The sequence below is a fragment of the Bombus terrestris genome, chromosome 2, assembly GCF_910591885.1.
Source record: "Bombus terrestris chromosome 2, iyBomTerr1.2, whole genome shotgun sequence".
Lineage (NCBI taxonomy): Eukaryota > Metazoa > Arthropoda > Insecta > Hymenoptera > Apidae > Bombus > Bombus terrestris.
This window is the reverse complement of record NC_063270.1, coordinates 2,717,062-2,744,923: the sequence shown is the minus strand read 5'-3', so window position 1 is coordinate 2,744,923 and position 27,862 is coordinate 2,717,062. Positions and strand designations below refer to the sequence as shown.

At 37.0% G+C, this 27,862-nt stretch overlaps 1 protein-coding gene across 3 annotated transcripts in view; it reads right to left on the bottom strand.

Annotated features, from left to right (window-relative positions):
- Positions 1–205: 205 nt before the first annotated feature.
- Positions 206–27,862, bottom strand: part of LOC100651189 (lachesin) — a 262,370-nt gene continuing 234,713 nt past the window's right edge. The window contains exons 8-11 of one of the 3 annotated variants that reach the window (XM_003393511.4): positions 24,134–24,190; positions 23,277–23,363; positions 10,832–10,930; positions 206–6,456 (exon numbers count right to left, since the gene is read on the bottom strand). In XM_003393511.4, the coding sequence (XP_003393559.1) occupies positions 6,383–6,456; positions 10,832–10,930; positions 23,277–23,363; positions 24,134–24,190 (317 nt within the window). In that variant the 3' untranslated portion in view covers positions 206–6,382. Of the gene's footprint in view, positions 6,457–10,831; positions 10,931–22,718; positions 23,161–23,276; positions 23,364–24,133; positions 24,191–27,862 lie in introns of those variants that run through there. The other 2 variants (XM_012314564.3, XM_048409621.1) reach the window with 2 other exon arrangements.

Here is a 27,862-nt window from a genome sequence, read left to right as displayed (position 1 = left end):
TTTGCGATAAATAAAATTTTAGCCCCGATAATTACGGAAGTTGATTGTGTTCTCTCTGATCAAGATGTTCTTACAAAACATCGAAGATTGAACGTATAAAGAAAAAGGGATTTGTAAAAGCATTTCTCGAAGGTGTATTGAAAATATCCAAAGGTTAAATATAGTATTAATGATGAAAAAATAACAGGTAAAAAATAACACACGATCTTTTTCAGGGCAATTACTTCGCCCACATTTTATTACATATGTCGAGTGTATCCATAAGAACTTCTCTCATTTCTTTTCTCATGTAAATAACAACATTCAACTCAACGGCGCAAAGCATAATAATATTATAATAATATATCATGTAACATACAATATATATATATATATATATACATATATATATATATATACATATATATATATATATATACATATATATATGATATATCATTACTCAATAGTCCCTCTTAATTCGTATATTTATATTTATATATTTATATATTTATATTCTGTGTTATGTATACATATATATCTTCGCGTTTAATTCGTTTTATGCATTCGCAAGTTTCGACAGTATCTTTTTGTCTCGAAATTCGAAAGAAGCACGTCTCGAGTATCAGATCTGGAAAAATTGTACATGGCTTTTATCCTTCCGCTTAAAAATTTATTCAGTCAACTAACTACACGTTCGACCTCTTAAATTGCGAAACAATCACAGTCTTTACGTTTTCTAGAAAATAGTTATGTATAAATTGCTAATAGTTACGATTAAACAAATACAAATATTTATTATTGATTTTCTATAAAATATAATAAATAAATACAATCCACTTATTTTGTTAAAGTTATTTTTCGGGGAATAATAATACTAGGTCGTAAAATGCTTAACTAAACAACAATTGTTAGTAGGTACAATTTCTTTCGATTCTGCTAACCGTTTTAGAAACATATATATGGAGGAGCGGACTAATTAATACATCTAGCATAATGAGTTCAAGCGAAAGGAGAGAAGTTCGATGTACAAACTTCCGTTTCCGACGTTACCCTGACAAAATACCGTGTTGAGTTTTCGTTTAATTTTAAATTAACTTAGATTTAGAGCTTCTTATCGAGCTTCGAGCGAAAACGATGCGACCGACCACTTAAAATAACTTAACCGCTAAGACGACCGTTCTTCGCGTCGATTTCGTTACACGTTACATGCTAAGGTCAAAATATTCCCCTATGGTATTATTTCCTCCCTGACACACACGCTTGTTCACAACAGCCGTATAAAATCCGGCAAAATTGAACGACCGAACGAAAGCATCTTGCAAAGGATGCGATTCAAGAGTCTGGAATTGGATTGTTTCTCGTCGAAGTATTTTCTTCAATCATGAAAATCCAAAGGACATGTATTTACATTCGAGTGGAAATCGTGTATTTTTGGGCTGTAAGCTACTTTTAATAGCTACGTTGCAGTTTCGGATACTTTTTTAGTTACATGTTTAAAAATAAATTCAGCCTTGATGACATTTTTAAATTCTACTATCTACATGTATACGTACGCTTCTATGTTGTTCCACTTCATAAAATAATTCCGTATAATGTTCTTTTCTATTTTTGCGAAGTCGCACGACGTTTTGCTTTTCTTTACGACGCATTAGGTTTTATTACATTTTTCGTAATTCTTTTCTTGGATTCACTTTCATCGACATGTGCATCAATGTGGAAGGTAGGAACGCAAACTTTTGAAATTTTTAAGCAGCATTAAGTTCATTAACTTGAAGAATTTCTGAATTTGAAGTTCGTCAGTTCTCAAGTTCGAAAGTTACAGAGTTCAGAGTTTATGTAAATGCTGCAATGCAAGTTCCTCTTTCAGAATGTTTTTGGGACAATGGAAATGTAGATAAGCTTGATAAGATTGGTAAATGTTCTTTTTACGTTATTTAACTATTTTTCAAAAGTCTATTACGAAAGTTACTTATGAATTTGTAAACTGTATGTACGCATAAGAAGTTACGAATGTATCTCATTTCAAAATTCACAGCACAATTTGAAATAATATTTAATTAGTTCCAAATACTTTGGTTGATTTATGATACGTTCATCGCCATGAAACTTTTAACTTTTTATTTTGACGAAACATCTTTTCTTTGAGAAATAATTGTAAAGGAGTAGCTTTTTACCCCACATGAAATGACAATCGCAATATTTATTCGCGTTGATAGTCGATTATTGTTTTCTCTAGACAGATTCATAATTATACAATTATAATTATCGATATTTTAAAGATGCTTCCATATTTTATTTCTTGTTCAGTTATAGAAAACTACATATCACTTAGATTTTCACATTTAACAATGTACTTTAAGCGAAGAACAATCGAATTCAAGTCACTTGCATCATTTCGCTTGTACGAGGGCGACCATAACTCAATTCCTAAACGAACGCCCCGGTATATTTACTCTAAATTCAGTGCAAACCAGAACAAAAAGTTGTCGCGATACAAGAAAATTCTCGACAGTTTTCCATGTTTCTCGAAGTAAACTCTCGAGGCACGAATAAAATGGTCACGAATTCAACAGCATCGCGAGGACTCTTCGTTTCGTTCCTCTCTTCCCGTGTCTATTTACTTATTTAGTCTATGTACTCGTATTTACAGGATCCGCCAGCATGACGAGTCGAACGTTATTATACTCAGGCCGATATTCGTATAATGTATAGTATGCGCCATCGTTCTCTGTATCTGTAGAAATTAGTTCAAGAGGAATACAGGGCGCGAAATCACGCTTCTTCTTTCTCGCCGCGAGCTGAACTGCGTTAATTATGAAGTGCTCGTTCAATATGTGAAATTACACTGAAAATCGAAACAGGATGAACGGAAGATAATTCGAATTAACTGAAACTTCGCGTTCCTTTCGGATTCTTCGAAGCAATTGAATTCGACAAGAAGAGGTGAGTTGTTTAAAAATAAAATGGTTGAAATGATAATTGATAATCGTCCATAAATATTATTATAAGAATAAAACTGCAATATCAGCACAGTTCAGTGTTTATTGCATATATTCTACTTGAATTCTATAATGTTTATTTCGCGTGATACTTTGGGTGGGATTTCGTAATCTGCAATCGGAATGTCGGTAGTTTTCTCAATTTTTATCGACACACGGAGGCTCGTAATAACAATACAAACTATTCAAGAGATTACAACGCTCTGTTTCGATCAAAATATTCTTGCGTGAAAAGTAAACCTGCCGCAGTTCGATAGAGACCTCTAGAAAGAAAAAGTGAACTTCAACGCGTGCTATCTACATTCGTTTATTCGTTACAAATGAAAAGTATTATTTATCTTCGGAACAGTTTCTTCAAATTTTTCTCAAAAATATTTTCTCCCTTTCGCGCTGTTTTTTTATATCAACAAAGATAATAATTTAGCTGTACTTTTAATTGCTGAAAAGTATTATATACAAAGAGTTTCGTCTATCAGCTCTACTATTGTATTGTATATTTTCCACGTGTGTACAATTTCTACACAGAAATTACGAAATTGTTTAGTTAGAAGAGAAGATAGAAGCACGAATATTCGAAATTGAGTTTCATTGTTTGGAAAGCAGCTCGATACATTGAGTTGATGACGAAATTTAAAGATCTGCCGATAGTAAGTCAGCATAATCCTTGAGCTACCCTTCTTTAATCCATCATGGGCTTTAACCCGTTCGCGTCGAGCTACGGGACTCTCGAACCTGTTGCTTTAAACAAGATGTACGCTGAATAATGGATATTCCTAAGTAGTTCGAAGTCCGCTTTAAACTAGCGCAGTCCCGCAGCGGTGTTGCGCGTTTACAGAGAAATTCCGAACCTCGTTAATTAACAGGTGAATAAATTAATCGCGTGATGAATTAACGGAGGGTTATGTCTGTATGACGCGACTTTATCAATGTTGTTCTTGATTCGTAATATACGAGGATTTGTGAAAGATATTTCGTTCGATGGAACTATCATAGAATCTCGTTTAATTTTTCAATCGATTTTCTGCTCTAATTTACGTTATCTGGTAAGTTAAGGTTATTTATTTATGTAGTTAAATTCTTTAAAAGAAACTCAACTATACTGTTAGGTTGTCCGGAAAGTGTGTTTCTTTCGCAAATGTGTTTTTTATAACGATGCACTTTCATACAAACTTGAAACCAAGTCTGTGAAATGTCGCGGTGTTTATCTCAACAGAACAAAATGGGTCGTACGTAGCTCGACAAAATAATATAAAACAAAAAACGTTGTGCGTCTATTATTTTCTCATAAAACGAAAGAAACTTTTCCGACAACCTAATATTAGGAATTTATTATTGAAGAAATTTTTGCAGTACTCCAGATGTACATCGTGTATGCTTTTGATTATCTTTACAATTAAATAGAATTAAAAACCATTTGAATTTCGAAATATGTGATCTCTCTATGTAATTGAAACGGAATTTTCATTCCTACTCACAGTTATTATTTAGCTATTTTTCTTTTCATTGAAATACCGATACATACCTATTCCTCGAAAAGGTCTTTTTCAGAGGTATTTTAATGCGTGCGGAATTACAGTTAATTTGCGTTTCCGGGTATTCGAGGTTGTAGTGCCCTTGATGGATTAAAATCGATTAAAAGGTTCCGCACGATACCTTTTATTTTACGTTATTAATTTCCATTGTAAAAATTGCTCCAGCAGGCAGCAACATTATTTTATATTTTATTTTCATTTCTTTTTCGAACGTAAATCGTCAAAATTAACGTTCGTGATTACAATCAATGGTTAAAGCTGGTTTGAAATCGAAATTTTGTGAGTGGTATTTCTCGTCATCGATAAACCTGCAAAATTATTCGTGAAAGGGTTTTGGTGTTTTTAGGATTCGATAAAAACGCTTTACGTCCTAATGCAAAACTAATGAAGCTCCGGCAGTAAGAATAAAATTTCTTTATGTCTAAACGTTTTCATCATCGCTTAATCGATACCTACACGTTATTTATATATACTCTGTTTTTCATTTTTTTTTCCGTTTTAAGCGTTTCGATATTCCTTTCATCTCGATACTATACGTAGAATTTGAGCAGCTGTCTGGTCAACGTGGACACCTCAACGAAATTTAATTATGACGAAAAAAATGCCTCGGTGCGTCGCTTTTCTCTTTTTTTTTTCTTTTCCTTCGTTTAATTAATTCCTTGGTAATCGCAGATCCCCGGTTTAATTTATTCTAAAATTACATCGTCGAACCTGTGCGAGTGCAAAAACTTAATTGTTTACTAATTGTGTTTATGAAAAATGAATTAAATGATAATCAATAAAATGTATTCAAAACTTAATAAACAAATTCTAAGATAAGAAGAATATGTGACCAGAATGTAACAAAAATATTATCGGTGAGTATTCTATCCTTGGAACTTAAGATATTTTCAATTAATAATATTCCGTCTTTAATATTCCTCTATCTTTGATGTTCGTTTGACGTTTGTACTCTCCATTTCTTTTTTTTTTCTTTCTTTTTTCATGGAAGAACGTCCTCTATGCCGAATCTGACGTTTTAATCTCAACTATCCAGATGGGATCCGCGATTTGGTGTAAGGAACGGCTGTTAGAAAGAAAAGAGAAAAACTGAGGTAAGGGATGGTGGAGAAGGAACACTTCGCAGGCAGAATAAAGAGGGGGAGAGAATCATTGAAGGAGGAAAAATAGAAGAACGAAATCGATGGCGGGGACAGTTTACGCTTGCATCACTGGTCTTTGTTCTTTTGTTATCAGTACAGAAGGAAACATCGATTATGAAAATAATTTTGAAGTTGCTGATTCGGAAGACGAAATATTAACTTTAAGAAAATCAGTTTTATTCTGGTATGGAATAAAAATAAAGTCAGGTTCAAGTAAAGAAATTCTAAAATAGAATTCCGCGAGATTAGTTTTGAACCCGAACAGGTTGTAGACTTTCAGCGGAGTTCGAGATCGTTGGCGCGTTCTTCGTGGTGACATTTGGCGTTATACAATATGTTACACTGAAAGCGATAGTCGTTGCACTTTGTGATTTGCCCACCCTTCTTTACCTTTCATGTTTCGTGCATATCGATTAATCAATAGATATTCATTTCCTATTGCACGATTTCTCGTCTCATTTGTCTTCTTGGACACTGCGCTACACTGACTTGGCACGCGTAATTATTATTCTTATTATTAATCTTTTTCCCCATTCGTGTTTTAATATGACACTAACTACTCAGTCATTCTTCCTTCTTTCTCATGTATGTGTATATATGTGTGCTGGTGTTGTCGTGTGCCATCTGTGTCTTTCTGACAGTGGTATTGGTTTCTGACTTCTTATTCTTTTATATTTCGCGAATGAAATCCAGATGATCGACGTCCGACGCGTCTATTTCTATTTGCTTATCGAATGATCGATACCACGATCAGAGCGATCATCAGAAGCAGTCCAGTCGTTGTCATGTTGACGGCTGAGTCTGAAAATAGAATGTAGATATCGTTAGAAACTTCTACAGGAATAAATGGAAAGAAAAGTAAAGTAAGATATTCATTTTTAGAAATCTTTTGCAATTCTTCTCGTTTAAGATAGAGATTATAAGACGTGGCCAGACGAAAGTTCGGTGTTTTCATTGTTTTCTGCTATATATTTAGTCCGATATGTTTCTAGATTTCTTAGGGAAGTGAAGATAAAGGTTTTACGAATAATCAAGTATCATGCTATCTTTCCACGCAAATCTGGCAATTATTAAAATAGAAGCTTCCTGTTCTTTATCTAATTACCCATGAAAAGTAAGAAAGTGAAAAAAAAAGAAATAAGCAAGAAGAAGGAAGCAACGCCTAGCTCACCGTTCTCGATGTATTAAAACGACCGAGGAAGAGATAGGAACCGCAGGAAATCGGGTAGGCGGGCGTGGATCGGGACCGTAAAAATCGCGTCAGTTACCCCAAAAGGGTTGCTCGACAATCAAGAAATTCTCGTTGAAAATATCCGGCCGTTGTTCCGGCGGAAAGACGGGCTGCGAAGAATCATCTTTTCTGGCGAGACGAGACGCCAACGATGAAGGATGAGTACTGGCAAACGGACAGGAAAAAGCAGACGAGCCCAAGTGGACGAAGAGAGGCAAACAAGGGAGGGGAAGTTGGTTATTCTTCCGGTTGGCCTGGCCCATACTCTCAGCCATTACTCGCTTCGAGGGAGATGTATTCCTCTGGTCCCACTCATCTCTAATTACAAATCAGAAACAACTCGCTGGGCCCTCGCCCCAATCATCCCCCGACCAGGCTCTCTTCTGTTCATTTTCCGTTTGTTTCTCGGACTACTCGGCAGTCACCACGTTGACGTTTCTTCGTTTCTCCTATCTCCTTTTCCTTTTGGATCCCTCTTGGGACGGTTCCTCATTTCATCGGTTTTGCACCGGCGTTTTCTCTGCCAAGCCTCGCCTCTCTGTTTTTCTTCGTCGACTTTTTACAACGTGGTTTTGCGGTTTTCGCCGCAGCGCGGCGGCCTCCTTCTTTCCCGCGCCGCCAATCGAGCCACGCCTTTTTTTTAATGGTAATATGCGCGATTTTTAGTGGTGTATGCTTGTTGAAGAATTGCATCTTTGAGAATGCAAGTCTAATCGTTTCGAAAGTAACGGTTGAAAAAGCAGTTGATACGAACTGATTGAGACAGGTTCGTGTCAGTCGTTTGTGATTAATAAGTAATCTATTTTTTAATACTGTAAAGTTGTGTACTATTATTCAAATATCAGTAGTCTAAAATTCCTGCTTTATTTGAACAGTCTGTAATTAGAAAATTATTGAAATGATAGTCAGTGGGATTTTAAAAAAGACTGAAAAAGATATTAAACTGTATTTATTCATAAATAGACACGCACATGCTGAGTATTATATGCGGTAAATATAATCACATTGTCTTGTTACTCAAAACTAATGCAGTCATGTCATTGTTCGTTTTATATATATTTTGAATACGGAGGAGCCTGGCAATATATTATATCGAGAAATGTTAATATTCTGTTTAAAAAAATGTTGAAATTATAAGCTGTATTTACTCGTGTCGATTCAATTGAATTTACGACAGAACAACGATAATTTTGGCTAAAATGGTAAAAACAATGTTTTGAACACTAGCAAGCAGGAAAAGGCTGGAGCAACAATGAGCTCGACGACTACTGTCAATAAACGAAACGATGTTGATTTTGTACATTTCGTTCCAATCTAACGTATCCATTCTACATTTTCGTTTTGTCTGTTCGGTGTGTTTTTTTATGCCGCTAACCATTTCATTTGAAACACGAGTTTCCTGCGATCAGATAGATAATTCATGAGTAGCGTTTCTCGTACTTCTGGTCGTTTAAATTTGTTGTATTTTTACATTGGAATTTAAATGACGAACATTTTTGTTCAATTATTTTAAATATTTTTCCGATTTTATTATTAATTTTACAACGCGCGAATTAATAAGTTATCTATGACAATTACTCCACTGATTTTCATATGCTTCTATATATTTCAACAGACTTGAGAAATATATTTATAGAAAAAATAACGCTTAAAAAAATCTATTAGCATCGCATTTCTTTTTAGACGCTCTTCAATTTTTCATACCAAGTACTCTTTTGTTTCCACTGTGATTTTCTTTTTTAACGCTTTTGTTACAACGTTATCCTCTTGATCATGAAAATAGCTGTGCACAGAATATTCTATCCGTAACAATTTTATTTCGTATACTCTAGGTACAAGAGTAAAATATTATCGAAAGGTCTTGCTCCGTTTTTTAATCAAATTTATATATCTGCACAGCTATATACATATGCTAAGATAATGATACTTGTCTTCTTATCTTCGTCGTGGCAGTGGTTATGCATGGTTTTTCCATTACGTAAGTTATTATATATGGTATAGGAGAAACGAAAAAGTAAACCGTTCATTCAAATTCGCGATAAGGAGTCTATTAAAAGACTTGTTTAACGAAATCGAATGCATAAGGAAATCTAATAAAGCGCTGAGAACCGGCTGGATGAAACCTTCGTCTTTAGAAACTAGCAAGGTATTATGGTTGGACGATTGCTGCGCGAGACAGTTCGGAACAGCTCGATATCGTTTGGCTCTGACTCGCAGTTCGAAAACGAATTTAACGTAAAGGTAGACTGGGAGAGGAGGGTGTCGCGTTCGACCTTCGATACAACGAGGTTCCCGAGCTACCAAGGAACTAGAAGTACTTATCAAGTTGTGGAAGCTTGTGCGACGCGGTTCCACAGCCGCGTTCCCGTCGTTCTCTACTCTCTTTCTTCTTTTTCCACTCTTTTCTTTCCACTTTTTCGTCCTCTAGCTTTCCTCCAACGAAATTACCTACTTCCACGGGACTATCGAGATCGAGCCCGCGGAGAAAACGGATTTTCACACTTTCCCATTATGCAAATTCCTTTTAAAAAGAAACCACCGCTGCAGAGAGCGAGCAGAGACCGGCTGTATCGATAGTGGAAGGGGAGGGCGACTTCTCTCTGTCCATTCTAAAAGAGAGCAGGTTGGATCGAGATGGAAAGATAGCCTGGACCGAGGAATTGCAAGTACCGGTTCGGAAAGAAATATTTCAATAATGCCGCAGGCCTCGAGGAATTCTAGCTGGTGCTAAGCTTGACCCGCAGCCGATGTTCCAGCCTCTGTCGTTTAAATGCCACTGTAGCGCCACGAAATGCCGGATAAACCGCAACTTCGCAAAAGAGCTGCGGAGGTTTTGTTTCCTTCGGCCCACTCATTTGCCACGTCGGCCACTATTCAAGTTAGATTTCAATAGGTTCGACTATGGCTGATATCAGGCTTCGATTTTGACATGAACCGGCTCCTCTCGGTTCGGCTTCTCTCGTCTCGGCTCATCCGGCAAACTCGTCCGATATCGGTCTTCGAGGTTATTATTAATTTTTCTGACTTGGAAACGGAGACATCGAACGACTTTGTCCATTAATGAGCAGCCAAGGAAGAATTCCCGATCGGCGAGACGCTGTTTGTCGTTCGTTCACTGATGCCATCGTCGTTCTTATTGTCGTTCGGGTATTCTTGGTTGTATCGAGAAAGTCGACGATTTCTTTCAATAATATTGGCAATGTCTGCTTGGGTAAATGTTGATTGGGCATTGAATACTTTTGAATGGAATGATTCTTTATCGTGGTGAGAAATTGCCAGTGGCCTGGACTAGCTTGCCACGTTGTAATTATCGTGCGAATGGAAATTTTCTTCGAAAATTTTCTTTTGCTTATAGTGAATGATACAGGATTACTCGTAGATGTTTCTAATTCCTAGATAATTATAATTTTTTACGCTTATAATAGGACTTTTAAATATTCTTTAAAAACTTTGATCAGAATTAAACTTTAAAGAGGTGAGTAACTTCCTCGTAAAAAATAAAACCACCTAAAGTTGTATGACACAAAATTTCATTCCCGTTTTGCTTTGTAAGAACTTAATCCAACAAGAACGATAACTTCAACAGGAACTTAATCCCGAGCGAATTCCCGACAAAAGCTTCGAGAAACGATAACCCTTCAACACGAAATTCAGGTTTAACAGTTCCGACGATATTAATCGTATAAATCCCGGTCAATGAAAGTACCATTTACATGCAAGTCCATTTCCTCGTTTAAACCAAATAATAAGAAATCATGCACTATACGATGCGTTACAAATACGATGGCGTACATGGTCGAGAAAGTCAATGTCAAGCACTGCTATCGTCGATGCTCGAAGAAAAGAAACCAGGAAACAAGAAAGTGGAGAGAATGTTAGCCGTGTTTGTCAGGTTGTCTCGTTTTAAATTACTTCGCAATTGTTGCACGTAACAACAGAGCTTACCGCTGTCTGGGGTCCAATTGTAGTTTCTTTTCCTATCTAGGTCGCTCGATTTTTGCTCAGACTTGCCGATCTCGCTGAGGTTCGACTGGAATTTATTACCTGCAAGCAAAAACAACCGGTCGCTCTAAATGGACTTGACATACAATGAAATTACACTGGGCTGTAACCACGTATCGTAGCCAGGAACCCATTTTAAATGAAAATATAGCGGTCGCCAAATTAAATGCAAATATCAAAAGTTTTAACGTTAGCACCCGAACGAACCCTGGCCATTCCGTTCCGTTTCGTTTCGCTCTTTATCCACTCCATGGTGTTTCATCGAACTTTCGTTGGAAATAATATTTGACGAAACAGAGATACAGAGGAAAGACGGAGGCAGTTGTTTATTATATGCTCGAGATCGTTGAAAACGGAGTCGAAAATGGATGAAACGTGAAACGTTAAATTGTTATCCGTTGAAATCGGATTACGCGTGGGTATGCCGTGAACTGGAAAGTCTGAGTATATTTTACATTTTCTTTTTTTTTATCTGTATTATTTCTCATTTGTGTTGGCAGTGCAATTTCAAATCCAAGAGTATTATCGAAAAATCGTTTCGAAACACTTCTTTTTGAGAAAGTGATTATAGCAAAAATATATTTTTGCGTATTCTTTAGGATTCTTGACTAAACATTCGTTTTTCTACATCTACATTTCGTATTTCACCTCCACGATTCAGTTACTTAAAAATGATTTTAATAGCAGGTATTATTTAAATTACGAAAGTCCTAATATACGTAGTAAATGTGAAAATATATTGTTTAATAGCCTGTTTTTAGAAATCCAAAGAAAAAATTTCGCGATCGCGAAAAGTCGATAACGAGACATTTGCTCTTGTCAAGCATGGTTAAACATAATTCCCCGCAGTTGCGATCTAAATCCAGCCAGCATCCTGTCCTGGTGGAATGCATAGCGAGCGATTGCGAACAGCGACAAAGGATGACTCGAAACAATAGTTAACGCGAATAGAATAGAGAGAAAGCGCAGGAGACAGAGTTAGAACGCGGCGAGTTAAAGAATGGAAGGAAGTGGCCGGGGGTGCAAAGGAAACGCGGACAAAGGGACTAGTACTTTCAAGTGGCCCCTCGGTTGAAGATGTTTACGGGCCTGTTATGCGTAAAGTGGGTGGCAAACGCGGTAACTAGTATGCAAACTACGAGTAAACACAATTCCCTTATCCACTGCATCGTCCTGGAGCCGTTTCACGCTGGCGCGCTTGTCACGGGCCAGTCCACCGGATCAAATCAAGTAATGAAACTAGCACACGTTGACTACGTACCGAGAGGAACTAACAGAGAAAGATAGGGGGAGAGAGAGAGAGAGAGAGAGATAGAAAGGCGGGAGTGATGGAATGACAGACAGAGAGAGAAGTCGCTCAGGGAACAGCTTTTTCGTTGGTATAATCCTCGTGGCCGCGTGCACTTCGCGACCAGGTGGAGTCAGCGACGACTAGAAATTTTGTAGTTACAACGCGGGTTCCATTTGCATACATCAACCAACGGACCGGGAGAACCGAATTTCCCGCAGGAAGGATCTCATTGACGGGCATCGCGTGCTTGCTAGCCTCACTGACGTCAACAGAATCCGTTCACGGATCTCTGCATTTCTCGTTACCGATTTTGGTTTCGACTGGTTCCACCGGGTTCGCCTGCGTGGAAAAAACGTGTCCGTGCTTGATCACATTCTTCGTCTGACTCGCAATCTCGCGTTTAGGGTCGGAATTTTGGAACTGGTTTGATTAGTTTCAGCTCGGAACTTGATAGAATGCAGATTTGACGTGAATGTAAACGAAGCCTGCATTCCAATGTATTTTCTGCGGATTTTTGATCTTCATTGCGAGTAAATCTCGTTTTTCTCAATTTCTCCCATTAAATAAAGCTTCTTTTTAAGCTACCACCTTTCACGTTTCGGAACTTAATTTTCTACGAGGTACGTATCATCTTTACGACAATGAGGCGTGAAGCATAATAGACACATGTCCAAATTCTTCATCAACGTCGATTCTTCTTCTCTACTATCTTCCTTTCGGTAACAAACGCGTCAGATAATACGCTAACTAGTCGAAACTCTTCCGCAACGATTTCAAACATTCAGATGCTAAAATTCTCGCATCGCGAAGCCGTACCAACAATCGCAACTAACCATCCTGCGCTCCTTACCGCTTTCGATCACCATACAAACGAGCTCTAACCCTCGAGCTATCCTCGAACCATCTCTACCGAGCGAGTTCTTTGCCAAAAGAAGCTCGGACTCGAATGTGACGAGCCAGATCGCCGTCTCTGCTCGTCGTATTTCAATTCCATAGAAGTCGGAAGCATAGTGGCGAAATTTACCGCCCCGAGAATCGTCCTCGTCGAAACAATATCGATAAACCCTGTCAGCACCGAGAGAGAGAGAGAGAGGGGGGGGAGAGGAGAGTCGCTACTTAAGCCTCCGGTATAGCCTGATCGAACCCGCCGCTTTGTCTTGGTAACCTGGTGATTAGATTTTGTAAGTTGGTCGGCTAAAGGAACGCGCGATGTCTGCACTGGTTGGCAAGTGGAGGAAAGCTTGCAGAGGAACAGGCTCTTGGCACAATACCCTATTTCGGACGAGATAATGGGCGATCATCCTGGTACACACGCGTGCGCTGTGAGTCACTTGTTCGCCGGCTGTGTGTATAATAGCGTCTACTCCCGATACAGAAGTACGGGAGTCGGATCTAACCGGTCGTATACACGTCGAGGGACAACAAGGTGAGACACACTGGCGTACCGAGGAATGGATAGGCCAGACAGACATATGCAAATCTCAACCAAACATTAGCGGCAACAGTATATCGTGTGGTGTATCGTATACATGGAATGTCCAAGGAGAACGCTTGTCGATGCTTCTTGGAATTACTTATTCGTAATTACTTTGAATATTTGCAATAATCGGTTTTGTAATTCGCATATTTTTGGTAGAAGAATTTTACTTAGTTTTATTTTCTTTATTAAAGTTAGGCGAGTGAATATCCTGATCATGTTTTTTCACGTTTGAAGTTGTTCATATTCAGTTTTCGCGATCTCCCTCTTGCGCTTATATTTGACAATTTTACATTCTTTTACTCTTTCAGGCGATTATCTAGTTTGGATTAACTCTGTTACGTATACGGAATTTTTTCGCTCCAATGCTTTCGTTTAATTAAAAATTACTTCCTAGTACCGAGGGATACTATTCTTTAGTATAAAATTATAACAAAAAATATTTAATTAAAATTTTGAAAATTGGGAAGCCTTTTTAACCAACGAAAGACACGATTAATGTTCTTGTTTATGACTTACGCCGTGAAAGGATTCAAATCTTCAAGGGTTCAAAATTAAAGAATTTAGTAATTTCTTCGCCTATTTCTTCTAACAACTCAAAGTTCATAAAAAGTATTTCTTTTTACATAAATTTGTTATTTAAGCTGCATCCACTGTTCAACGATGCAAAATGCAGCGTCGTGTGAAGTTTATCAATGAATGCGGAGAACGTTCTGGCTAGAATTTCAATAAGCTCTCTCATCGTACTGTGTTAAATTTTGGAACAGGAAACAATCTGTATAGCAGAGCCGAATGTGGAAAGTAAGGGGCAAGCGGCATTACAACTTGTTCTATATTCAAGGATTGTTAAGCAGTGTAAATGGCCTTAAGGTGGCACGGAATCGTGTAATATGTCAACAATGAAAACGTGTTAAAGTGATTATCATTTCGTAGTTATTAGGAGAAACAAAATCGCAGTAGACTGTTGAAACTTTATTGAACGTTCTAATAAGATTGTTGACAATTATACTTCGTTATTGTAGTACCTAAATTTTATTATCGAACACTCGTTTCTAACACCCGATGGATTTAAATTTACACGACGCATTCTTTAACAATCTTATACAAATTTTATTGCTTTCCTTCCGTCAAGGTAACTGCTATGATGAAAGTGTAATCTACTAAGAATTGTATAATCGAAACATCTTTAATCGAAACAGCTTGGAAGGCCATGCAGAAATACGGTTTCCGAATTCTATTTGGGTTCTTTTATATTAAACTTTAAAAATCAAGAAAAATTCCTCCGACATTTCGATATTTACTCATATCCACAAACTATTATTTTGAATCAAACAGGAATTATCTTGTTAACGAAATTTTAAAGGTCCACCACCATCGACCTTCCCTACACCTTGTTTAGAACAATTAAACTTTCCATTCTTGCTTCGACTACAAACCACAAACCGGTGTTTGGTATAAACTTTCTCCTGTACTAAAAAGAATAACCTACGGCTCATTTTCCCAGAAGCGTAGCAACCTTCCAAATAAAATCCCCTTCGAGGTTCGAAGTCTTCTGACGAAACCTCGATTCGCAAGGCGATACGAAAGAAGAAATTTAAAAAGTCAACGGAGTGATTCGGAATTCAACGGAACGAGCGTTTCGGCCGTGCACACTTTGCAGGATCATTAACGGACAGTTTTACACTTTCATTTCCATCCATTCTGCCTTGCAAAGCAGCGGTACGCGTGAAATTTGAAATGCAACGAATTTCCAAGACTGCAAATTAGAACGGCATAGCTGCTAATATTTATGGCGCGAGTGTGCGTTTGAACGCGTGCTCCTCGAGCAGAGCTAAGTGGGACATAAACATATCATTAGGCTTCAACAGAACCGCCACCTCCCTCGTACTCTGAGTATTAAGCTAGCATCGATGCGCATGTGATTGCGTACACATTCAGCCTATATAGGCAGCTGGCTAGTCGATGCTTAATACCCTATGATCGACAAATAGGGATATTTACCTGTAAACGTCTATTGTGTCGGGAAGAAGATAGATTCCCAATTGTTAGGCGTTTAGCTAAATCGACTGCTCGAAAATAACTGCAGGAAGTGATAGAGAGAGCGAACAATTATTTTCACTTTCGATAACAATTAATATAAAATTACTTCAATAAAATGAGAAGGTAAAATTCGTATGGAAATTTGGAGATACAGTCGAGCATCTCGTAGGAAAAACACTTCGATTTAAATTGTCAAATTTAATTCATCAAGTGAGTAAATTTATATACGCGTACAGTTACCCTAACTACTCGGGGAATTGTGTGAAACTCGAAATCATACGAAAGAATTTTCAAAGTATTTAGCTCTAATTCATACGTCGCATGTCTGGCGTGCACGATTCATATCGCGAATCGTTGTCGAATTTAGGCATGTCATGAAGCTCGTATTTCAACCGCTTCTACCTCTCCATTCAACGAATATTAAACCACTCTGCGAGTGCGTTCTACTCAATAACATGCAGTGCGTGTTGATAATCGGTAGATTTTGCGATTCAGTCGATTTCAATTGTGAAGCTTCTCGAATATAGAATACACCATAGGGGAATTGAAAAGCACCGTGATACATGTTTTGTCTCCGCTGCTGTTTATTTGCTACCATTTCCGACATTTACATTTGCCTTTTATACCTACACGTTCTATCGTCTCGAAAAAATATTTCGTAACTCATAACTGTGAATTTTACCAAAAATTGTTGTCAATCGCGTTGAACATTTGAAGTTTGATATACATTAACCACCACGAAATAAAGCTATAACTATTATATTAATTAGAATCTATAGTCGAGCGTTATTCATATATACATTTGATCTTTGATTACTCATTTGCATTTTCCAAATGAAAATTTTCACATTAACAGCAGATTATTTGTTCTTTTAATGTAGCTTCCCTGAAAGCTATATTAGAGTCATCGGCCGTGTTTACGGCGTTATACCCAAAATTAAATTCGTATAGTAAAAGCACTCTCTTTTTCGACTGTTCCATTTATCCATGTTTCGCTTTAATATACAATGTGCCATTTTATAGTAAAACGATTGACAAAAACCGTTTGTAGAGAGAGGGCTTAATGTTTAAGAAAAAAAACAAGTCACGTTCCTTTATTTGCTATTTAATGTGGCGAAGACAAACAAAGTTTCAAACCTGGACCATTTGACGTTTGCTTAGCGGCTGATTAAAACCGATCATCAACCGTTTGATGTCGGGGAATGTTTAGATTATTGGCGCTCAGTCCACCGTGAACGCAGATAACTGACACAGGTCCTCAAGAGAGGTTTCCACGTTTTATCGGCTACACGTTCATATTGTTTGTCAACTTTTAGCTTGTGATATTACATTGAAACGAAGTAAGTAAAGGCATAAAGATGTAACAATTCGATCAATGAATTGTAATAATTAAAAAAATTCACAAACGAGAGCAGACAGTGACATTAATCGTGTTATTTTAAAATTTTAAACGCGAAAATTGTATTCACGTTATAACAATGCCACATATTCGCAAATGTTTAAATGACCAACCAAATGAAATTTTGTTTTTACATCAGTTCTGTAATGTTTTTATTTTCTACTAATTCTTGACACAGATGTAAATGAAAATTTTGCTACAAATTATCGTTTACTATGTAGCCAGAGATTTCGCATTTTAGTAGATACTTCTTCGACTGAAAATAATATCGCCTATGTCGTTTGTATCTAAAATTTCGATATCCACGAAATACAAATTCTATTACAAAATCGCGTCTGTATACTATTAGGTATTTACATAATTCGTTAGAAATTATCTTCTGCAACAGATTTATTATTATAACCGCTATTCGAGCATAAAACGTCAGGGTAAATTTACCGGTGGAACATGAAATGTTGGTACACATTTGTGGATGCAAACATCGTAATGCCTGCAGGAGTAATTTCCACGTCGTATTTCGGACATGTAATTTTGCAACGTTCGCCATGATCGACTTCGTGGCAGAATTGACCCAGTTGAACTCGTCCCTCCAACCCCATTTAGCGAATATTAAGCCGATCTGTACGCATATACACGCACAATAGTATGTAGAACATGTTGACAGTGCGTACACGCGCGGTTAAGTCAATCTAGATATCTACCATTCTCGAAATCCAGGCAATCAAAGATAACAGAGAGCATCGATGGAATTAGATTGTCAACGGACCATGGTAGTTTCTGAACTAAAATTTCACGCTCCTTATCGATCGTACATAATTTACGATATTTCAAGTCATTTAATTGACGATCCTCGAGATTTCCCTTGTTTTTCGGTGCCTTGCCTATCTGTAAATATCTATCGAATATCAGTTGTACGATGCTACATCAAAAAAATATTTAGATTTAATACCAATTTTGTAGGGCTTGTACCAAGGTAGGGCCAAGAGAACTATAATAATAGATATATTATTAATAATCGATTATAATAATTCCTTCTCATTTAACAAATACAATTTCCTCTATGTTAGTCCCAGTTCGCGTAACACATGCTGGAATTAAAATCGGCTGATCAGCGGAATGTCGTCGCTTATTATGATTCGGCAGAAAGGCGCCAAGCACCTCCGCAACGATCATTTCCTACCAGAGATTTAATCAGCTTGGTGTTGATGTCGTTGATGCATTCGAGGCATTTCAGCCACGTTCTCTCTTGGCTTGCCAGCAACCCCGTCGTATGTGCAAGCTTACGATAGGATAGCAGTCGCTTTATCTATATGCAAGCATGCGACTAAGCCAATCTCTCTATGTTCTCCCGCAGAATTACAGGCGAACAACGGTTCCCCAGGGAATTAAAGGACACCTTAGAGTGTATGTGGTTTGGAAGATGTCACGATACTGAAACCACGGCAGACTACATCTGCCATTGTAATTCTACTCTGACGAATTAGCGTTTGATACATGTTTCCTGTCGCTCCGCCGCGTCGAACACCGTGTCAAATCACAATTCCGACGAACGGTAAACGAAGAATAGAACAGAAGACCTGATACTAGATCCCATTTATTTCCTATTTTTCTTTTTTATTTAGCGCTTACAATGAAAAATTACGATGGAAAATGTGGCTTTGTTAAAAGCAAATGCGTCCAACAGGTTAGCATTTTTTATTACTATTTCAATTAGAAATATGATTCGTCTTTAATTAAAACAATATTATATTCTCTTTAATGTTATTTTAAAGGAGTACAATATCAACGTGAACTATACGCGTAGATTTATGTAATTGAAACAAAACAATATAGCTTTCGCTAAAGAACCAAAGCTCATTAGAGAAAAGAAAGAAAAAAGAAGAAAAAATGAATATTCTAACTTTTCTAAATAAATAAACGTTCGTATCACGAATAACGTTAAAGAAGACGGTTTAGAACAATAGGAAACTGACAAGAATTTCTACTTTAATCTGTAAAGCGTAAATTTTTGTTCGGAACATTTTCAGTTTCGTTTAATATTCGATGTAAATGTTACATTTCTTATTTAGGCGAAAGAAGCAATCGGCGAATTCGTATAACTGCTTTCAAGTGAAATAGGGAAACTGTAGATAATTAAGTTTCCATTTGTTGAATTATTCGATTAAACAATCGCCGCGCTAACAAACAGTTATGGGTTTGTAATTAATGCGGCGGTACATAATATCGTTATTATCCAACGATCTGTTGGTTAATACGTGTCGAATGTAATAGATGAAACGTATGATCAATCGGTTATCCGATTTCTATCCAACAATAATTATTAATTGTTCCCTTATTTTTTGTGTTGATCATAACGAGAAGCAATTCGTTATAAATTTTTCCGAGGAACGAAATTCGTAATCCGATTTGTTCGATGATAAATTTATGGTTCTTAGTCAAATAGGAGAAATGAAAACAAAAATTCTAAAGCATTATGATTTTGATGTATTGTAGCTGATTCATTTATTTATGTTGTTAAACTTCAATTCAATTTAGCGATTTCGATGATTCGTTATCCGCCTGATTGAAACAGAATTGTCCTTTTTGAATAGAAATTGAAAGATCATTTACTTCGCCCTTATTATCTATATTTTGTTTAATCAAGAATATGTCGGTTTATTGATTTAACATAACAAGTTCGACATGGTAATGTTAAAAGTATATTATTTATATCTTATTTTAGTTAGTGAACGTGGCAAAAGATTCTTACGAAAAAAGATATTTTGTACGGAAATGTGAAAAAATTGCGTCCTAGGTTAAAAGAAAAATAAGAAAATAGAAAATCAATAATTATAGGTAATAGAAAACGAGAAAGGTAAAGTATGTATGTAGTAAGAAAAAAGCTAGAAAAGAAGTGGAAGAGGTGACTGTGCAAGACTATGTATACGGTAAAACGACAGAATAAAAAATCGAAAAGTAAGAAGATGTTGGGATTAAAATGGAAAAGAAAGGAAATGAAAGAAGAAAGAGGAAAACGAAATGAAAGTTAAAGGGTAAATAAGAAATTACTGTTTACTCATTTGATAATGCTTCGTATGATTTTGCGATTTTCACGATACAAAGAAAAAAGATAATAAACACGAGCAAATGCACTTAAAGTATTTTATACGGCATGAAGTTGAAATTATCGTTGAAGTTACAAAAAGAGATTAAAGAAATGGGAAAACTATAAGAAATCTAGAAGACAGGAAGATTTTAAATGTATTGTAATAAAACTTGATAGAATTACGACACTATGACATTTATGCATTAAATATATTAGGTCATCCCATAAGTTCGTTCCGTTCTTCAAGCGGTTATATATGTTAAGATTGTTTACATACCTTTCAGTTTCATGAAAAAATGTAATCCCCTCTCGTTGTGCAACTTCTTCCCATTTTTCAAGTACATGTTTATAAATGTATGTTTATAAATCGACACATGAAATGTATACACAAAAGTCGGCACGAACTTATGGGATGACCTAATATCAATCACTTTATGTTTCAGGCCACGATTAATGTAAATTTGGTGTCGTTTGTTACTTCACGCGTAAGTAAGTCACGAGTAAGTGCCCATGGCTTTACCTTTATAAACCAGCATTCGTTTAACTTTTGAAACGCAGAATCTTTTACCTAGATTTCAGGTGCTTTTTCTTTCCTCTCTTCCCATTTACGAAACTAACCGATAATTCCTATACAACAACATAACTCCTGGAAAATTCTACTTGTGTCTTAATTAAAAATGCGACGCGTGTTCTTCTTAACTATCCCGAATGCAATCTTTCCTCGGCAAAAATTGCTTACGACTCAATTCATCTGCCCAAGAATGAAAACAAAGCCGGAAGAAAGAAAATTCGGCAACGAAAAAAGCAGAAGAAAAGGAGAGGAAACAAATTAAAAGGACTACGCTCGCTAAACGAAGAAGAGCACGTTGAAACGGGGAGAAAGATGACGACGACAACGACAAGGCCAAACAAAGAGACGCGGCAGAACAGAGAAAGCTCTAGCGGAGAAGCGTTGAGGGAAGCAAGCATTAATGCGACCCCGTAGACCGCAGATGTTGCGCCAATTACAAACCTCACCCTTGCGCTTGAGTGTCTCACTCACTCCTTAAAGCCGCGGCAGTTGGAGGAATACGCCGTATTCCGACTTACGAGCCCGATGTCGCATATCTTCCTGCCTCCAGCTCTTTGTCTTTTCCTCTCGTATTCCTTCTACTCATCGACGACGACTTAGGTCTCTGTGTATGTGCAGCTAGCATGTAGCGCCGGAGGCGTGGGGATAGCACGGCCCGCCAACGAGACACGAATTTTCGAAAAGGCTCTCGCACTTTGTTAGATTAAATTTAGCGCAAGGCGCAAAAGGACGATCTCTCGGTCGTTCTCTCTTTCTTTGTCGTTGACGACGGTGTTACAACGGGAAGAGGAAGGGGCTAGGCTAGACGGTTCGGCGGGTCGCCCATGATCCTTCGAAGGAGAAAGAGAAACGGTCGAGACGGAACAAGGATGCCAGGTACCAGGGGAAAAACGGGCGGAAGAGAGGGAGAACACGGAGTACGCCGGTGGCTGATATTATTCTTGGGTCTTCCTCGCTGGAGCATTATTAGTTCTGGCGTGTTAGCATACATGAAATATTGATGTTACAGAGAGCCCACCCTTCCTGCTGTCCCAACTCCGATCTCCTATGCTCCTTGGTCCCACGTCTCTTTAGATTTTACACGTATACGAGCATCCGCTTGTACTTTCGCGACTTCTCTTTTACTCGTTGTCCGCGCATACCTCTCGTTTCTTTTCTCGTCGACTCTTTGTCGACGATTTTTACGGCTTTTAAGCCCCTTCGCTGTCGTAATCCGCTTCTTGGTCGTTTTACCACCGTTTTTGGAACTCCACGGTCGAAGGGATTGAATTTCTTAGCTTTGACACGCGCAAGGTTATTGGTTTACCTTCTACATGTATTTATATCTGTATCAGGATCTTTTATATTAATTTGATTTAAGAATCGTTTAATTAATTTACATTAAGCCATTTTGATGCGGAACTGATTATCAAATATGAAAGAATACGAAATTTTCAATATCGAACGGATTTAATAAATCTCTGTTACTTTTAGTTTATCCAAAATATATTAAGGCTACTGAAGCCAGCTAATCTAGATAATTAATCATTTTAATCAGTTATATGGGGGAAATAAAATAAAATTGTCAACTACATAAAGATAATATTTATGTCGATACGGTGATTTAAATCGCAAAGCGTGGTCAGAGACGTTGTAATGTGATTATAATGAAAATAAACAGGAAGTCGTAGAATAGAAGAGAAAGCGGGAAAGTGAAATCGCGGGTAAACTACCCCATTGGTTACGGAGTTAATTGAGTTTCCGAGCTTCTTTGAGGCGCTTAAGGCGTGTTGTTCCGTTCGTTAGATTTATCTTAATACGGCGAGTCCCGAAACATCCTAACTCCTTAAAGCCACCATTAAAGCCACGATCGATTTCAAGGATTTTCGGTGCAGGTTGCGTTGGTTAACAGCCGAGTTAATTACTGGAAATTTAGAACTCGTCGCAAGGGAATTCCTTACGCTTCAACGAAGTCGTTTGATCTCCAATTTTGATTGCATATTCGTTTTGATTATTTCTTCGATATTAAAAATGTTATAATATTATAAACAGGGAAGTCGAAGTATGTTGAAACAACATTTGCAAAAATAATCTAACTCCATTTATCGAATATGTTATCCGGTAGATTTCTCCTCATTTCGTTGCTAACTGTATCACGTTATTACATTTTTGTTGCATTTCCGCCTCGCTACACCCGTTTCCTCTTTCCCGTGACTTTCCCACGGGAAGTGTCTGAGTGATCGATGTGTTCTTCGAAAAAAGATCAAGATTGAAGAGAATACGTTTCGCCAGTAGACTTTCAGAGGAGGAACTTTTTTGTCATTTGCATTTACTTTTCTCCAAATAGTATGAAATTTGCATATGTCTGATCTGTTAATCCAACATTGCGTCTCTTAGGTTTTCAATCGTTCGTAGGATTAGGATCGCATCCTAATTTTAAAAATAAAGAAAAGGATACATAAAACATAACATCGTTCCGAATTCTGTATATTTCAATCGCGCGTTTGACATCTGAATATATTTGAACAATTCATAAATGGGTTTACCTGATTTCATATTTTTCTCGTTGTGAATCGTCAGCGAGCTTGGATTTCCGTAAATAGAGTTATTCATTTCAGCCATCAGCTCCCAATCTGTACAGAAAATGGCATTTTATAGCAGTTCCTCCAGGGTTTTTGTGCGAAATAAATATCTGAAACGTTTGGTCGCTAACTTTGTTGCCTTTTAAATGAAATATACGTGGTTGTTGAAGCTTTCCGACATTCGTTGTATAAATAATAGATCGCTACCATTCGAATGGCGGTTGGCAACTAAATTAGCTTCCTTAAAGAAACTGACAGAAGCTAAGCCGCTTATGAGATCCGTGTGCAAAGATGCAGGCAAACGCATCAATTGACCATGCTTTCAACATTTCTCTTGCGAAATCTATCTAGTCACGCGGAACTTATTCAGTCTTGACTGTTAGCTGCTTCTGCGAAGGAGGATTACAAATTAATAAAGTTTATTAATGCTAGAGGGAATTTCAAATGTAAGGCTTAGGAATATGATCTGCATGGTTTCCATAAAAATGAAGTTTAAGTTAAATCGACCGCAAAAAGTTGCAAACGTTGCATTGATACAATGTTAATCCTTAATCGGTTGAGTTTTGATTCTACCTAAATCTTCTTCAATCGTTACAATTCATTTATTCCTACACTAAGACATTGAACGCAAACGTAGATCGCATATAGAAAAGGAGGATAAGGATAAAAATAGAAACGAAAAATGGGGAGGAAACACCCAATGTCTCGAAAGAGAAGGTCCTTGAAGCGGTATCGAAGAAAAACGAAAACATGCGGGGCTGACCTCGTCCGCGGGATAAAATATTATTTTCTCCGCGATTAAGGGAGGTTTACGAGCTTACCTTTCTTCGGCATCTCCGTGGTAGATGGGCTTGGGCTGGTACTCGGCGGCGAAGACACTGCAACGAAAGAAATAAGTTTTTATTTTTAATTAAAGTTTCTTCCTTGGTAGTAGGCGCGTAGCCCGTTTGAAGCAACACTGTTAAGAGGAGGATAGTTGGTCGGCAACCAGCGATGCAAGCAGAGAAGACAGTGGAATGGCATGAGGGTTGACTCGAAACCTGTACGGACCGTTATGGATTGCGCCACCTGTTACTAACTTCACCCTCAAACGTATTAGCCACCGTGGCGTCGGCCAGGCCGCCCAACCTCCACATCATATCTTACACGCTACCTACCCATCCTACTCTCTTCAAATACCCTTGCCACGCTTCTCCAACTTTGTCGCCCGTATCGAATATAGTTGAATAATTATTCCTAATATCGTCATACGTTCTGTGTTTTTTCCGTCGTCGTATCGTTGCGTCGTCGTAGGAGAATAGTCGCGCGATCGAAGTGGGAATTGCATCTGGTTGTAGATTATGCTATCTTCCGCATCAGTGATCTGGTAATTGTAGCAATAAGAATACCATTTCATTTATAATATCTCATTATAGTATTTTATTATATCCGAGTTGGAAGAGTTGTCATCACATTCTCTCGATAACTCATTTCGAATTAAAGGCAAAAAGGATTCTCCTTTGGAGAAAATATATTTATTAAATATATACAGCAATCTAATATATATTTATATATATTTATATATATTAGGTTTTGCGTATCAGTGATGTTTGTGGACTGCTTATTTATTACAGTTTGAAATATAGTATATCTACGAGATATAGATATACCAGAGGATGGTAGGAACGAAGGAAGGATTTTTTCAAAATCAAATATAATAGTAGTATAATAGTAAATAGAATGATTTGCTTAATAGTAAAAATGAGAATTTCTTAATACTAAAGAATAGTACAGAATAAAAGTATCTTCCATTTTATCACTATGGATTAAACGTTGAAGCAAGTATTTTACGAGTTATTCAGAATGTCTTTTAGGTATAGAACTTTTTCTACTTTTATCACCCGCATAAAAAATAGCTTATAAAACTTTAAACACGGATACGTCTCTTACATCTCTAACTAGTATAATATATTAAAATCCTTTTCAGTTTTTCTTCTTTCTCGTTTGCTTAAACTTAAAAATGTTTCAACTTTGAAACGATTTCCTAATTAAATATTCGATCATCTAGCTCGCGAGCTTCAAATATGAAAACATTTTTTGTTTGTTTAACCAAAAACTAATTAACAACTGGAAACTATGTTTTACTTTTGCGATATTTATGCAGCAGTATAAATGCAAACTGTTTTCGAGTCAAGCTCTTTATCGAATGTTGTCGAAACTTGAACAAGACCGATCAAACATCGTGGAAGGAAATCGTCAGAATTACTTGTGCGGAATTCCGCGCTAGGTGCGAACAAACTAACTTACCGCGTCGTCACAGTGACGCGTTCACCGCAGAAAAGTCATTGTTATTTGTTACGAAACGTTGAGCGATTGCCCGTGTGTGGAAGGTGCATGCCACTGAGATGCTTGTATGCTACGGAAGGTAAATAGGATAGAATGACGAAATATGCCTTTTGCGGAACGTATTTACACGCCTGAATATACATAATGCAACTTCGTGGTTACTCTTTTCATCACGAAATCACCCCCAAATTATTTTCTAGCTTAATTGAAATTAAATTACTTTCTCGGATTTTCGAAGTAGCATTTCATTTTCCTGACCATAGCTTATTCATTGCTCTGTTCTTATTTTTTGTATCAATGTAAATAAAATATGATATTTTCTTAGCATTTTCTATTTGTGTCTAGTCTGCTTCTCTTACCCTCTTGTTCTTCCTGTGATGGAGAGCGATTCAATTTTTATTTGGTAATTTATTTCCATCGAGGTAGCAGTAGTTCGACAGCTTACAGTTACAAGAATTATTAAACTGTAATAACACTATCTACTTATTGTTAGATATTGTAAATTCAATATTTGAAAGAACTGTGAAGGGAAAATTAATAACATATTTAATATTAAAATATTTTAATATATCCAAAATTGAAATAATTGAAACACCTGGTCTGAACTGCTCTAATCATATTGACATTGCAATTAATAATTTCGTATGCTTTCATGCTTGAACTTTGATGACATGTACGCCAAGTTTCATATTCAGCGTCGAGTTGTATTAAACTTATCGAATTAATGTTGATGTTAAATCATCCGAAAACTATCTAAGGTTTAAACTTTGACGCTTTAGTACAATCCATACGCAGTGAGAAAAATGTACTTTAATTAAAGCACAGTAGAACGTTCTGTCATACTTCGAGTGTTTCTCTAGGACTCTGGAATATATAGGTAAATACTTCATCAGTAAATTTCAAGATTATATTTTTATTTGAAAGGAAAATTACGTACATCGATACGTATTTATTTTGTTTACGGGTATTTTTACAATCTTCTTCCATAACTTCTTCAATTTTCTGCTTCACGAATTTAGTGATGTTTTCTATACTTAACACAAAATATGGTCATTTTCCCTATGTTAATCATGATGATGATCATAGTTATAGAAATAATATCACTCATACGTGTCTGTCTAGAGTAGAATGGATTTTGCTTCGGGAATATAGACGTGCATATGGCCAAAAGAATTAAATCTATACAAGTAAAAGAACAAACGAAATTCTCGATTAATTCCGGAACGAAATCGCAAAAGCAACAAAACGAACGGATGGGGGAGACATACGATGTAGAAAATTATTTAAATCCCCTTCGCCACTTTCAATTAGTTTTCATCACGACACGTCACGATTATCGATCTCCCCGTTTTAAAAGGCATGATTTTATTATTCAGACAGCGTTTCACAGACAAATTAATGAGTTTGAATGGCCGTGGCCGCTAGAATATTTTCGTACGACATGTCGACTAACATCATTAACATGAAATATGCATACACTTATTATCCATAATGTTAGAACGTTCAAAGCACGAATTCATCGCGATGAATTATCTTTTTGCCCGCATTATCGTGTCTCTCGCAGATTCCTGTCGTCGATGTCGTTGGTGAAACAGTTCCGCTTGATCAATGGTCAACCTTTTATCGAGAAAAAATCAATCGTTTAGTTACTTAGTAATTAGTTGGTTGAACGCGACCCACTTTGTGACTGACCGCAAAAGTTGCACTAACCACTCTGAGTTGATTCTTTCGTAACACTTATAATCGCATAGACGCGTGTCACTCGACGATAAGCCTAAGCAACGTAACAGGAAAGCGAGCTTTACGATTCCTGACAGCATTAATCGTATCTCATCGACCTATTCTTTAATTTTAAAATATGATATCTTCAAACTGAGAGATCTTCGATAGTAATCCGGTTTTCTTTTTACTCTATTTTACTCTGCACGCTGTTCGATAATTCTTATCCGCTAAGGCTGTCGTAATTACAAACTGTTTTTAGAGAAGACTTGATCATAAGAAGGATAGGCTGGATTATTGGTTTATGAAGATTTGTAATCTTCATAAAAGGGAAAAGGAGAGTAGATCTACGAGATGAGATAATCAGTCTTATTTATATTGTCTCATGGTGATTTTGAAGGTTGATTTCAGTAACGATAACTTTTTCTTTTTTTTTTTTTTTTTTGCAATCTCTGTACTGTAAAGTTTCTAATCTACGCTACTCATTTTTAAAGAGTAAATTCCGA